This window comes from Pseudorasbora parva, chromosome 16 (genome assembly GCF_024679245.1).
Source record: "Pseudorasbora parva isolate DD20220531a chromosome 16, ASM2467924v1, whole genome shotgun sequence".
NCBI classification, from domain to species: domain Eukaryota; kingdom Metazoa; phylum Chordata; class Actinopteri; order Cypriniformes; family Gobionidae; genus Pseudorasbora; species Pseudorasbora parva.
In genome coordinates this window covers 9956935-9970750 of record NC_090187.1, presented here as the reverse complement: position 1 = coordinate 9970750, position 13816 = coordinate 9956935, and the positions used below count along the sequence as shown (strand labels likewise).

General features: G+C 40.7%; 1 protein-coding gene across 8 annotated transcripts in view; it reads left to right on the top strand.

Moving 5' to 3' along the window:
• Positions 1–13816, top strand: part of trip12 (thyroid hormone receptor interactor 12) — a 71156-nt gene that overhangs the window by 19468 nt on the left and 37872 nt on the right. For 6 of the 8 annotated variants that reach the window (XM_067419470.1, XM_067419473.1, XM_067419472.1 and 3 more), the window contains 2 exons: positions 408–533; positions 648–1549. In XM_067419470.1, the coding sequence (XP_067275571.1) occupies positions 408–533; positions 648–1549 (1028 nt within the window). The remainder of the gene's footprint in view (positions 1–407; positions 534–647; positions 1550–13816) is intronic. The other 2 variants (XM_067419475.1, XM_067419474.1) reach the window with 1 other exon arrangement.

Here is a 13816-nt window from a genome sequence, read left to right as displayed (position 1 = left end):
CACTCTGCTATAGATTCAGTAGCAGCACAGCACCTTTGCTGAATAGCAGTGTTGGAGTAACTGACAGTGCATGTCTCTTTTAGGCTAGATACACATACATATGTGGGGTTTCTTTTTGTCTCTTCTCTTTCAATTTAAGTTCTTTATATCCTCCAGCAGCTCAGCCAGATGGCTTATAGTTTAGCTGCCCAACTCAGCAAGGGTGATGCTCTTAACTTATGAGAAATGTCTAGCTGGAAACCTGTAATGATTGCTGTTTGTCTTTGCTATTGGGCTGACGGGTGTGTAGGATGTGCTGAGATAATTGGGCTGGAAGAGTAGTCAGCTCGTGAAATTGAATTTGAGGTGTTCCTCATCTACTGCCCTTCCCACACTGCTCTCTGCTGTTTAATTCCCAACCTCTCCAGGTTGCAGCAAGAGCAAGTAAACCAAAAAGCAAATTCCCCACCTGAAAGTAGAAGATCTAATTCTAAGGCTTCCAAAGCCCTGCCCAGCTCTGCCGTCGGCTCCGCCCGCGGCCACGCCTCTCGAAGGTATCCCTTTTTCCTCCTGTATTGCGTGTGGGTCTTTTGTGTCGCTAGTTCACCATGTGCTGACTGCTTCTTTTTGTGTACTCAAGTCCTTCCCCTTTCTGTTTGTTTTTACAGGAACAGCCTCTCTCTATCTGTGGGTTCACACTCGATTCCAGATCCAGACTTAGAAGCAGCAGGAACTTCAGGCCAGCAAGGGAGACGGGAGGGCAGCAGCACCCGCGCTCTCAAACGCAGCTCCGCAACAGATCCCAACATCACATTTTCGCCCAGCCCAGCCAAGCGGCCCAAAGCGGTGTCTAGCCACCCTTCGGAAAGCTCAGCCAGTGGGCCATCGGCCCCCACATCCTCACCTGAAGTTACAGAGCCGAGGAAGGCTCCAGCATCTATCAGTACCAAGTCCAAAAAGAGACGGTTAGCAGCCGAGCCAGCTCCTGCTAGAGCCCAGAGCAAGAAGAGCACATCCTACCCTGGCCCCAGTGGGGTTTCAAGCATCCCCTCTCAAAAGCGCAAGAAGGCAGACGTCTCTTCATTGTCGTCCTCTTCTTCCTCCTCCCTCCCCAGCTCGAGCAGCGCGGCAGCCCCCCTGCCACCCCGCAGCGAGGCCAGCCGGGCAGCCAAACCCACCAAGCTGGCGTCCAAATCGGCCGCCTCAGCCAAAGCTGGGTGTAGCACCGTGACTGACTCCTCCTCTTCCTGTGCCTCTTCTTCATCCTCCTCTTCCTCTTCCTCCTCGGCTGCCGTAGGCGCCAATAGTTGTGCCCCTCAGGGTGCCCGGCTAAAGCAGGGCAAGGACCAGACCAAAGCGCGGAGGTCGCGCTCCGCGTCCTCCCCTTCCCCCCGTAGGAGCAGCCGGGATAAAGAGCAGAGCAAGGCTGCCGGCTCCTCCAAGTTTGACTGGACGTCCCGTTTCAACTCCAAAGTCAACCTGCCAAAGCCCAAACTGTCCCTGCCGGGATCGGCCAAGGCTGAGACCTCCTCCAAGCCTGGGCCCTCCGGACTGCAGGCCAAACTAGCAAGTGAGTGCCCAAACTACAGTATATATAGTTTCCTATCATTTGCTTCTTTTTTATTAAAGCGCCGTTCTAGGATCAAAACTAGCTGACAAGCTCTCTAATTCATGGTGTGGTAATCTCAAATGCTGACAAAATAGGAGACTAAACAGTCTAAAGGTTTGCGTGTCTAGCTAGGTGATCCTATTGAGATTATGATGTCAGTAGTCTGTACCAATACCAGTAAAATTTTACATACCAGTTTTGGTTCCATAGAAAAATCCACTGGAACTATTTTATTGAACTATTTGTAAATAAAAATATAAAATGAATTATTAACGGCACATAATGTAAGATTTTTTGGATTAAAAATCTAAAAACCACTAGAACAATGTTATATATTTTGTTGACCTATAAGCTTGCTTTATCTTCAATGTTTAAATCGAAAAAATCTTAAATTTGAACCACTGTTACAGCCTGTCAATGACGTCATATACATAGGTACTAGGGGTGGCACTAGAGGTTCGCTTGTCTTAGTTCGGAGCGTGTGTCGCACGGTTTGACGCACGCAATGTAGCCTCGTCCCCATATATTACCTCAGACAGTGGGTGTCCTTTTAGTGCAAAATAAGAGGTGTGTGTGGACATACAGTAAAAGTGGAGTGCTGCAGGTCATGTCACATGATGGCAGGTGGGAGAGATTAAGGAAGGCTGGCCGGAGTTGGAGGATGCGTCGGCGTCATATAACGCCGGCGTTACACTGCACACGCAAGGACTGCGTTTGCAGAAGAGCTGAAGAATTTGGGATCTCCTACTGTATCGGAGAGAAATGTAGTCACACGTTGATCTGCCATTTGTGGTTCTTTAATGCAGAGACTCTCGTCATGTGTTTGCAGTTGAAATATGATGCATTTTTAAAGTTAATGGCCAAACATGTCATTACAAAAGTTCCCAATGCTCCTGCAAGTGAAATATAATGTGGGCAACTCTGAATAAATATATTTTTGTCAGGTTAAATATTGATAGTTGGTCACTCAAACCCCTTTATCTAAACTTCTCTACTTAACCGTCGGACTCACACATCCTTCATGTTTGTAGTTTTTTTTTAAACACTTTTTATCCACGTTTGTAGTTCTAATCGATTCCTCTTCCAACCCGCAATGGGTTGTGGGCAATATCAGCCGTTTGAGTGCTTCGAATTCAGACCGGAAATGGTAAACCATCTGGGTATCTTTGGAATACTCTATTCAACATACTATGATTTGGGACATACTATTTTCGAATACTATTTAGTATGGATAGTATGCGAATTGGGAGGCAGACATTGTTTGAATCTCGTTTTCTCATTTCACTGTGAATAAAACCATGCCTTAGAGCAGGGGTGGGGAACGTTGATCCAGAAGAGTCACTCTTGGGTTTCTCAGCCCTGGTTTGGGAGTTCTCGACACATCGCCTTAGTAGAACTTTTTTCTTGAAGGTGTCTGAGAACTATTGTGTGATTGGTCATACATTTAAAGTGGCCGTGGTGAATGCGGAGAAACGCAGATGATCAGCACCTGCTTTTCTCGTGAAGTATGGAATGTACTAGCCTGAACAAACTTTGTTCTTGTTCAAGCTTTAGAAGCAACACTTTTTTACAAGTGGCTAACATAGCAAAATCAGAAAGAGCTTTATTTGTAAGAACAATAATATCTTGTTTACAATCAAGTGGTTCTGATGATGTGCAAAATTCAGATGGAGGTCAGGAAGTGAAAAACAGAATGGGCGAGATGAAGGAAAGTCCATAATGTGCTGTTTTAGATGGCTATAAACAGAAAATCACAACATATGTTGGACGTGATCCTTAAGTTATGAAGAAAAGCGACTTGCCTCCCATCTAGACAGTTGATACAGAGAATGTGAAGCTGCCATTACACCGTATCGAGTTTTGGTCTTGTTTGTTTATATCACGCAGCATTTCTGCTAGTGAGTTTAGGTTATTTAGATTTTCTGTTGTAATTGTAAAAAATGTCACCATTGTAGGTCATTCATGTTGCTATAATATTTAAAATGACCAAGCTTCAGTTACATTTACACCTTTCCAACAAAGAAATGGATGGACTTCTATCAGCTTGTTGAACACGTTTTTATTTGGACACACATTTCTACCATATAACGATGGCTGAAGCAGCAGCGTGCCCAGTATGTGACACTGTTTTCACGGTAACCAGATCAACAATGAAAATAATTAAATATATTTTATTCACTGCAAACGATACCAAGAAGAATGTGAATATTTAACAAAGTCAAAAACAAAGGTAAGCCGGTATCCGTTGGGCAGGGCTCGACATAAACGCTTGTCTGGGAAAATATCAGCAGACACAAAATGGCATTAAAGGTGACAACTTTTGAAGTAAAGTGATACAAACTGGTTTGTGGTTCTCAGTTTGATCGATTTGAGCTACGATAAATGACGCAAAACATATGCATTTATATTTTGTGTTAGTGATTCCTATGTAGAAAATCGCTTCCTGGTCTCCGTCTGTATTTTGCGCCACAGCAGTTATGTCACATGCAAACAACCTATACAGCATTTTAGAGCATTAGCCCATCCATGAACATGAGTCCCATCGGCTTTGGAGGTGAAGACCACAACTCCCATAATTCCACACTCTTTCACTGCAGCCCTGCTCCTTTGTTATTGTTTTTTTCAAATAAATTCCTTTCAACATACTTGTCAATGACATAAACATTGCTTTAAAATAGTTTAGTGAACATTTAGTAATACATTGAACAAAGGAACACATTACATAGAACAAGTGGCAGGTCTTTTATTTACATTTACATCAGATTTTTTGTCCCGTTAATTTCTTTGTTTATAATTTTGAATGACTACAATGCTGAACATTAAAAAAAACCATGTTGTACGTGGAAACCTTTGCCACTCTTCACAGAGCATGCATACTAATATGCACAGGAGCGTTTGACAGCAGCTGCTTGTCAGCGTGCCGACAATTTAAAAAAATTGTTGCCCTGGTACCGAAGTGCCAGGACTTTTGACAACCCTGGATCACAGGTGGCATATTGAGCGTTTGTGTGGCTGTAAAATCAGGCCTGGGCTTTTTTATATAGATTAAATGTCACTGTGTGTACAGTCTTTGAACATCCTAAGCCGTTTTTCCACTGTCAGGCCAAACCGTTGTCTTTGCTTAACCATTCATTTCCGAGCTGATCAAGGCCAGCTGGTATGGATATGGTTTCATTTTCCACTGTGGGGCTGATAATGGCCGCTTTTTGGAATGTAATTCAAATATGTCAGTAGTTGCCTTGGCAATTCAACAGTTTACTGATGATATGAAATGTTTACTGATGATATGAGAATAAGTGGAGTTACGGAGGATGATCAGATATCTATTTTATAATTATTGTATTATTAATTTGTGTTTATTCTTGGCCAGCTACAGAGAAACTGGAATCAGGCAACAGACAAGTGACCCATTCTGAGTGGTGACATCACTACACTCATTCTACCAGCACGGTTGGGCATGGTTAGCCAACCGTGCTAAGAATTCCAGGCCGAGAGTAATTTGTAATTGTTGTGCTATAGCAGTCTCAAGTGGAAACATAACCAGAACCATTCCTTAAGTTACTTAGCACCGTTCGGCCCAACGGTGGAAAAGCGGCTCTACATTCTACATCCAGGCATCAGTTTCAACATGGGTGCACATGTAGAGCACCAGCTGCAATGTTGCTAGAAGTGGACTTCAGTATTCAGACACCTGCTGTAAGGCCATCCTTAAAAATATTCTTGTTTGCCGTAACCCGACCGACCCTGTCAATTTAGGGCCGACTCAATTTTTTATTTTTTTTTATTTTAGTCCGACCGACTTGCCGGTTGTAAATTTGCTTTAAGACCGACCAATTTATTTTTTTACTCTTCAAAAAACTAATACAAAAGTAATAAAATAATATGAATTATATTTTAGGAAGTATTATAATCATATAAATTGCCTAGGCCTACATACAAACAACGGCTGCGTTCTTTCTTTTATAGAAAAACCGTGACGTCATCTATGTTTACACTATGGTTAACGGATGTCACACTGTGGCCTGTGCGTTCGTTTGGTTTCGGCTCATACTCTCATTCACTGTAACGTTAGACTATTAAAGCCCTGTAGGAGATTTGCCGCATTTTGTGACAGGAGTCAGGACCATGGACACGTTACACACACCAGGCAAGTGCACTGCAGAGGGGAGGGCTTTGGGGGTTCGAGCCCGTGCCCTTTTTGAAAGTTAATAAAATGTGCCCCTCTCAACATTCATCATTACTGTATTGTGGCCAAAAAAACAGATTTTGAATTATAATTAATATAACAACGTGTACAAAACAGTAACAAATGGTGGAAAAGCCGTTTATCTTGTATCTGTCAGTCTGAAATGTTGTCATAACGCGTTGCTATGGGTAGAATGTGTTTTGCTCGACTACGCGCAGCGTGGGAGTGGTTGTAACTTGAAAAATAATGCTGGTTCTGTCAATGGATACACGTGCTGGCTCCTCAGTGATAGGCTACACTACAACAGCGATAATAAAAGAAAAACGTGGGCAAAACGGTCTATCTTTGTAAACTGTGTTCAATGCATGCGAGTGCTGCCGTATGACCAGTCATTTTCGCCATCATCACCAAGTATTTTCGCCAGAAGACGCGAATGAGACCTCTGCAGTGAGAGAAGATCTGTCTCGGTGCTCTCGTCCAAAAGCGTGCACACGTCTCACAGCACGCAAATATTGAGTTCTCTTTCAAGTCTTGCTCTTGAATGGACAAACTCACACAAAAAGTATGTCAACATGTCGATCTTGATGAGTATCCAAGCAGATATAGTCTGTATATGGCTTAAGTGAACTGTATACAGTCAAGAAAGACGAGCATTTCCCTGTATTAGGTCTCAAAGGGGCAGTAGCCTTTACTGTTGTCTGTCAATCAAAAGATAAGGACATCACTCACTGCTCTTGATTGAATAGCTTTTGTAAGTTTAATAAGGATTAATCTTTAATTTAAACAGTAGTAAACATGTGCAGTTATTTTACATTTGATTAATTTATTCAATTTCTCTACCTAAAAACTAATGTTAGACCTACCTGAAAAATCTGAAAAGCATTGTTTGTGCTGCTGCTGCTTGTATTTAAGTTTTTTTGTTCTTATTTTCTTTATTTGTATTTGACAGGAGTTCTTTATTTCCCAGAGCATGGCAAATAATAATTCATTACATTTTTATTGCGCTTTTCTAGACACCCAAAGCGCTTTACATATAGAAGGGGGCAATCTCCTCAGCCACCACCACAAAATACCAAACCGTACTGAAACCGTGAACCTTAATCCGTGATACAAACCAAACCGTGAGCAATCTGTACTGTTACACCCCTAGCGTAACATATGTATGGGGGTGTCACAAAATTAGAACATTTTCAAAGCGTGCCATGACTGAAAAAAAGGTTGGGAAACACTGATTTAGTGAATGGCTGTGGCTCGACGGCAGGAAAAACAATCCAAACAATCACGATTTTTAAACCTTTTTCATCATTAACGTTAATCAAATCTATTATTCTAAATGTAGGCTGTCAAGAAGGAGGAAAGAGGGGCAGTGTCTCTTCAAAAAAACTATGTAGAGAGACTACATATTACAAAAATAAAATAACGTCTGAACTTGAGGTCTAGCAACAAGTGCAAGCCACTTCAGAGACACAGATAGTTGCGTGTTCTGAGTCAACACAATTGAGCGTAAAAATACGGAACATATCACTGGAAAATACTAAAACGGGAAGACAGCGGGAAAAGAGCAAAAATACGTGAGAAACCTGGAAAAAAAGGGAGGGTTGACAGCTGAGTCAATGACAGCTAGCGGTGGTTGGAAACTTTTCTTAATGAATGCACCTGAAATTTATGCAATAAACATGTTTTTGACAAATATTTCAATTTGTTTGTGGTCTTTATAGCCTGCAATTAGCCTATGCGCCCGAAGGCATGGCTTGAAGACCCAGTCAGTGATGTCACATATGCTAATTTGTTTAAATTCATACCTACGTAATCACCATCACCAAAAGTGTACTTTTTTTTTTCATTTAAATTTGGAAATAAAATTGACCTACCTACCGACCCATTTTTTTTTTTTTTTTTTTTTTTTTTTTTTTTTTTTTTTAACTGTTACTGCAAACCAAAATATTTTTAAGGATGGCCTAAGTGAGGCAACTGACTCAAGCTTATCCACGACCGGTCTGATCTAAGTCTTCTACAATGGACGCTGTAGACATTGACAGACATGTGGAGAAATATGGGATTGATTCAACCAAGAACATATGGAGGATATTACAGATTATGCCACTTATAATTCTTTTTTATCCTGTAATGCACTCAGACTGTGAGATCATTAGTCTTTCTCATAGACGCACCAACAAGCACACACATACAAATTCAATTAATTGTAATAGAGATTGCCCGAGAGCTTTATGGGTTTCAAACACCATAACAAAGCATACTTGTTTTATATTTTAATGTTGAGTATGTTTGTCAAGTACTTTCGTTTTATTCTTTTCTGATTCTGGGTCATATTTTAGCTGAAGATTCAGAGGGAAAATAGAGAGATAAATTATTTATAAATCAACCCTATTTTGCAGACCATAACATTTAGCATATCTTCCCACCAAATTTGTAGTCAACATCATATAAAATAAAATATTTGTTTCTTTAGGTATTGGGGTGAAATAAAACTTGTGTTTTTGACAATTTTCATGAGATCCAACATCACAGGCATGGTAAATTGCAGGAATTGCGACTGCAGTTTTATCTGATCCTTGACCTGAGGGCTAATATCCTGAGCAACCCAGCCTCCACAAATCAGTGTCTTCAGTAATGGCGTGATCGTTGTGATGGTGATCGTTTCTTGCCCCAGTAATAGCGGATGGGGCTTTGGCTTTGGTCATGGCAGGGGGAGCTGGCTCAGGTTTCAGTCCAGTTCAGTGCCAGTGTCCTGGGCTAAAAATACCAGCCTCATGCTGCCTTACAGTATTGTATGGACAAGAGTCGCGGCTGGATGTATGCTGAGGTAGGAAGGCCTTTTGGTATTGTAGTTACTTTGCTGTGCAGATGAGCCTAGCAGAGGTTTGGAGTATCAGAATGCCTAGAGGTGGGTCAGAACGCTGGCATGCGTGGATTCTATTTGCTTATGAGTGCTGTTGGTTGGATGTCTAGGATCACGTATTGGTTAGATGTTTGTCTTGTCCTGATTTATCCATTGAGGGTTGCTGTAAAGTGTTCTGTGAAGACTCGTTGGAGGTGTTTATCTTAAGTAAGAGGGTCATCCTGTGTAGATATAGGTCAGGCTGGGTTGATTATGGAAGGATTTGAAGAGTCATGGGAGGGCATGCTGCCAAAGGGTAGGGGGCAGTGCTTTGCCCAGAATAGACCCTCAGAGTTAGGGTTTGACCACCAGACTGGAGCTGTTGAAGGCGTGAGTGATTCATCTGGCTTTACAGGGAAACACAGTCAGAGGTCTTTTACAGGTTGTGTCTGTCTTTTTCCCTTCACTTTCTTTCCACATCCATCAGGGCTGAATGCTATGACACTACATATACTGTGTAACAGATGAGCATTTAAAACGTAGACACTTGATGCACTGTGCCACTCGTGTCAGTATAACTGGGTTGTTTATGGTAGCTAAGCAACGATTAATAATGCATATTATTAATATAGTATTCAACAGTTGATAATTATGGTTTCTCACATATTGAAATGGCTTGATTACAGACTTGAGTATTGATTTATTTGAACGAAAAATAAAACTGAACAAATAAAGTGCTGTGGTTTTAAAATGCTGTTCACCAGGGGTCTGGTCTTCTTACCTCACTTAATACATCTGAGATGAATTAACAGATCCCAGATCTTTTAATTGGGATAATTGATCTAATTTGGTTCTTTAAACGAATTTGCGGATTGGATTAAAATATCTCTGTTAAATTATGAGATTACTACGCGTTCTTGTGTTTCCTGAAGAGGGCAGAAGTATTGACACTTCAAACCACTATCAGCAATGCAGCGATTGGGTGGCGCAAGACATCAATGTAATGCTGTCATAAAATAAAAAAGTCCACCTGGTGAAAAACAACAACAACAACAACAAAAAGCCTACAAATTTCTGGACCTTTATAAGGAAACAGCCAAGCGACCAAAACAACATGAACATTATAATAGATAAATTAAATATGCACAGTTTTTTAAACCTAATTCTCAATTACTTATATTCATGATTTTATAATATTTGTACACCCTTTACCATTTTATTTCAATGTTGTAATTAGCAATTCAATTAATTTTATCTTTGAAGCAGATTTGTTACATGGCAGCATTAAAGTTTGTTAAGGGTCAAGATCAAGTTCTCTGCATCTCTTGCGCTGCATCAAGCCATCTCCTAATATCCATCATCATTCACATTAATGCACGGCTCAGAGTAACTGTACATGTGTGTAGGACTCCAATAAAATTATAAATTAATTATTCCATAACAAATAAATCTCTCAATCAAGTGGCTGTGTCTATACACAACATTATAATATATATTTTAAATGTTTACACACATCTACATATGGACCATTTTGGGTGCATTTGCACCTGAAAATTACTGCGTGCGACTGAAAAAATATGGTCACTGGTGCGAGTGACCCGATCGATTCTCATGAATAGATGTGTAATATAATCGCCATATAAACTACAACTCCCAAATTGCATCAACACTGAGAAACTGTTGAGCTAGGTTTCCTACTGAAATCAACTGCTTTTCATGCCTTCAGTAAGCAAACTAAGAGCAAAAACGTGCGCGACACACTACACTAATCATGTTAGCCTACTAAATAATTTTAAAAAGCCCTTGAGGTCTTGATTTTAATCTTTATCCCACATGCTGGTCAACAAATTTCTAAATGTATATAATGAGCGAGTATATCATGAAACAATTTTCCAAACTGTGTTTTTGTCTTATCCTGAATCAATATGGTACACACTAAGTGTCATGAAACAATTTTTCTTTTAATTTTCAATTGTTTTGTTAATAATTATTATTTTAAAAATATTCTTACTTTTATTTCGGTTCAGATTAGCACAGTACCTGCATGACTCGCCATAGACTCAAACAGAGAGAAGTAGCTCCAGCTGCAATGATTCGATTCCAATGAATCTGTTTTGAACGATTGGTTTTATTTTCTTATTTATAATTTGCATGGACTTTTTATTTAAAATATCAAACTTTTAAAATGTAATTTGTACATAATTCTAAATTCAAAAACTTAAACATTATTTACCCATGAGCTGCATTGTACAATCTATGTAAAAGTGTCTAAGGGTGTACTCACACTAGGCACGGTTTCCATGAACCGGGCCCGAGTACGATTGTCCCCCTCCCCACTCCCTCCCTGGCCTGCACTTACATAGGGTTTCTTACGTCATTATGGTGCGACGGTTTCGGGTTTCAGCATTCGTGCCGGAGCACGCTTACGTCATTATGGTGCGACGGTTTCGGGTTTCAGCATTCGTGCCGGAGCACGCTTACGTCATTATGGTGCGACGGTTTCGGGTTTCAGCATTCGTGCAGGAGCACACTTACGTCATTATGGTGAGACGGTTTCGGGATAAACGGGAAGAGCGGCGCTCTGAACACAATGGAGTCCATCGCTCTGTTTTCTTTGTGGATAATTTTGTGTCATTTGGTCCACTGCCCTCTCACAGCCTGTTGTTAAACAGATGTGTTGCCTTAGTGGCGCGAAAATGTTCACGTAATCGTGCTGCTCGTATGAGGAGGTTTGCAAGGTACTAGCTGAAGTGCAGCAAGGACTTTGCAGCTTTGATTACGGACTCCAGCACGGTTAGCGCTCACACTGCATGCGAACCGCGCCCGAGTCCAACTGAACCGTGCTCTGGCCCACCTCTTCGAAGCGGGCCACGGCTGGCTAATCGAGCCGCGCACGGGCACGGTTCGGAGCACTCACACTAGTCAAACGAACCGCGCTTTGGTGGTCAAACGCACTCGGGCACGGTTCAAACTGACTAGTGTGAGTACACCCTAAATCCAACTTCAGACAGAGCTTCTGTGCCACTTCGGCAGTGCAAAGATGGATCTTTTGATGATGATGATCTCATTAGATTGGTTACAGTCTGATTGTCTAATTGTTCTTACTGAATTTATTGTTTGAATTAACATTTTAAAAACAGCTTTTCTTTTTTTAATTGAAGAAACTGACAGATGATGCATCTATTTAATAAGATAAGAAAATATTGGTCTTATAATGGCCCCTGGACATTAATTTAAAGGGACAAATATCATCCTCTAATGGGAAAGTTATAATTGGTTTATTATATTACCCTTGTTTGTTATTATTTAAAATTATTATTGCCCCTGGTTCAGTAAGGAACTATAGTAATAAAGTAGCAGTGGCTGGAACAGATTTTATGTAACCTCTGCTTAAAAAGATGCAATCAAATCCTGTTTACATGAAATAAGCTGCTCCAGAGCAGGTTTAAGTTTATGGACCTGTTGCTATGACAGCAAGTCCAGGATGAGCGTCGAATCAAACAATTCAAGATCATGGCAAATCATCAACAATCAAATCCAGCTAACAGAGTTAGTGACTTACACACTGTGCTTTGGATTTGAGCATATGTTTTGGGCTTAATCAGAAAGAGAGCATATGACTGGGGCTGATGAGAAGGTCATGTTATCGTTAAGTGTAGATAGTATGGTGTGACTCGATTTACACACGGTGCTAATGAGATGTGCAAAATGTACTGGTTTCTGTGGAAACAGTCTTAGAATGGGGCTCTATGCAGTGTCAGAAGCAGTGCAGTAATGTGCTTGTTGTGGCCAAAGGTAAGTAGCCTGTTTTTACTAGACTGTCGTACATTTAATTTGTACATAAAGTCTGGCCACTCCATTGACAAGCATTTATTTCCGCGAAGGTGGGTACTCTGTTGAAGTTTACAACTATTGGATCTGCCATAACCAATCGCTAACGTTTGGTCGTGATGTATGTGATGATCCCTTCAGCTGTTTCACACATGGGAATCCGTCATAATAAATGCGCACTTGTGCAGGCCACCTCAGTGATAAAACCATAGGATAAAACCTAAAACTTGTGCATTCGGATTGTGATTTATTCACGCCACGGTGGAGGGGAGAGTTTTGTGATCGGGAATGCACCCCTCGTGGTCCGTAACATGATTTTATGCTGTAAATAAAATGTCATATGCTTGGTATGATAATAAATGCTGCTATAAATAACGGACCAATTCAAATGTTTACGTGCTTTTATTTTCATTTGTTTCAGCGGTGATGAAATATATTGCTCTTGTAAATGCATGCCAACATTTTAAAGAAATATAAAAGTCTATAAATGCATCCAAATAACAGCAAAGCAACCGTATGGTGCTCTGCAGTGGTCAAAAATTATTATAAATAGTGCATTTTTAAGTGATATATTCTTGAAAACTCATTACATCACCACACGACCTTGCGTTTGTCAAAAGCAGTAGGTAACTCGGCCAGGGATTTTTACGCGGGTGGTGGGTAGGGCTGTCAACGAATAGTCTAAATTCGAATATATATTCGAATAGTTTTTCAAAAACGAATTTCGAAGGTGAAAATTAATATTCGGATAAAAAAATAATTTAAAAAGCGGGGGGAAAACGCCACGGAAGAGGCGTGGCTGTCTGCTTTGCGAGTGAGCGCGCGCATGGCTGTCACTGTCACTGCTGAAAGTGGACGCGTCTTGCAGTGAAGATGGCAGAAAGTGCAGAGCCCAACTTGACCCAGCAGAGAAAGAGATTTTAACTCCATAATCTAAAAAGCCATGTCTGGAAGTAATTTGAATTTTGGTCGGTAGGAGGTAAAATTGTTGAGCCACGAGATAGTTACATGCAAGCTATGTAAGATACAGTTAGCATACCATGACTCATTTTATTTAACATTCAACAGAAACACTAAAGTGTAGGCTACTGTAATGACTGAAGAGATATTGCATGAATAAAGGATAAATGCACTGCTTTCAATGGTGTGATTATTTACCGTTTCATGTCAAGGAAAAGTTCCTTGTTTACCACAGCACAGCTCGCTCGGAGCGCTCAATATGCTGTAAAACTTCAATTAATATTAATAATATTTGTTTCAATCACTGAATGAAGCCTGCTATATTTAGGACATGAGTCTCAAGTCTCGCGACCTTGCATTGCTTGCACAAAACTCTTGATCAGAACAAAGTTTGTTCATTGAAACCGTTATC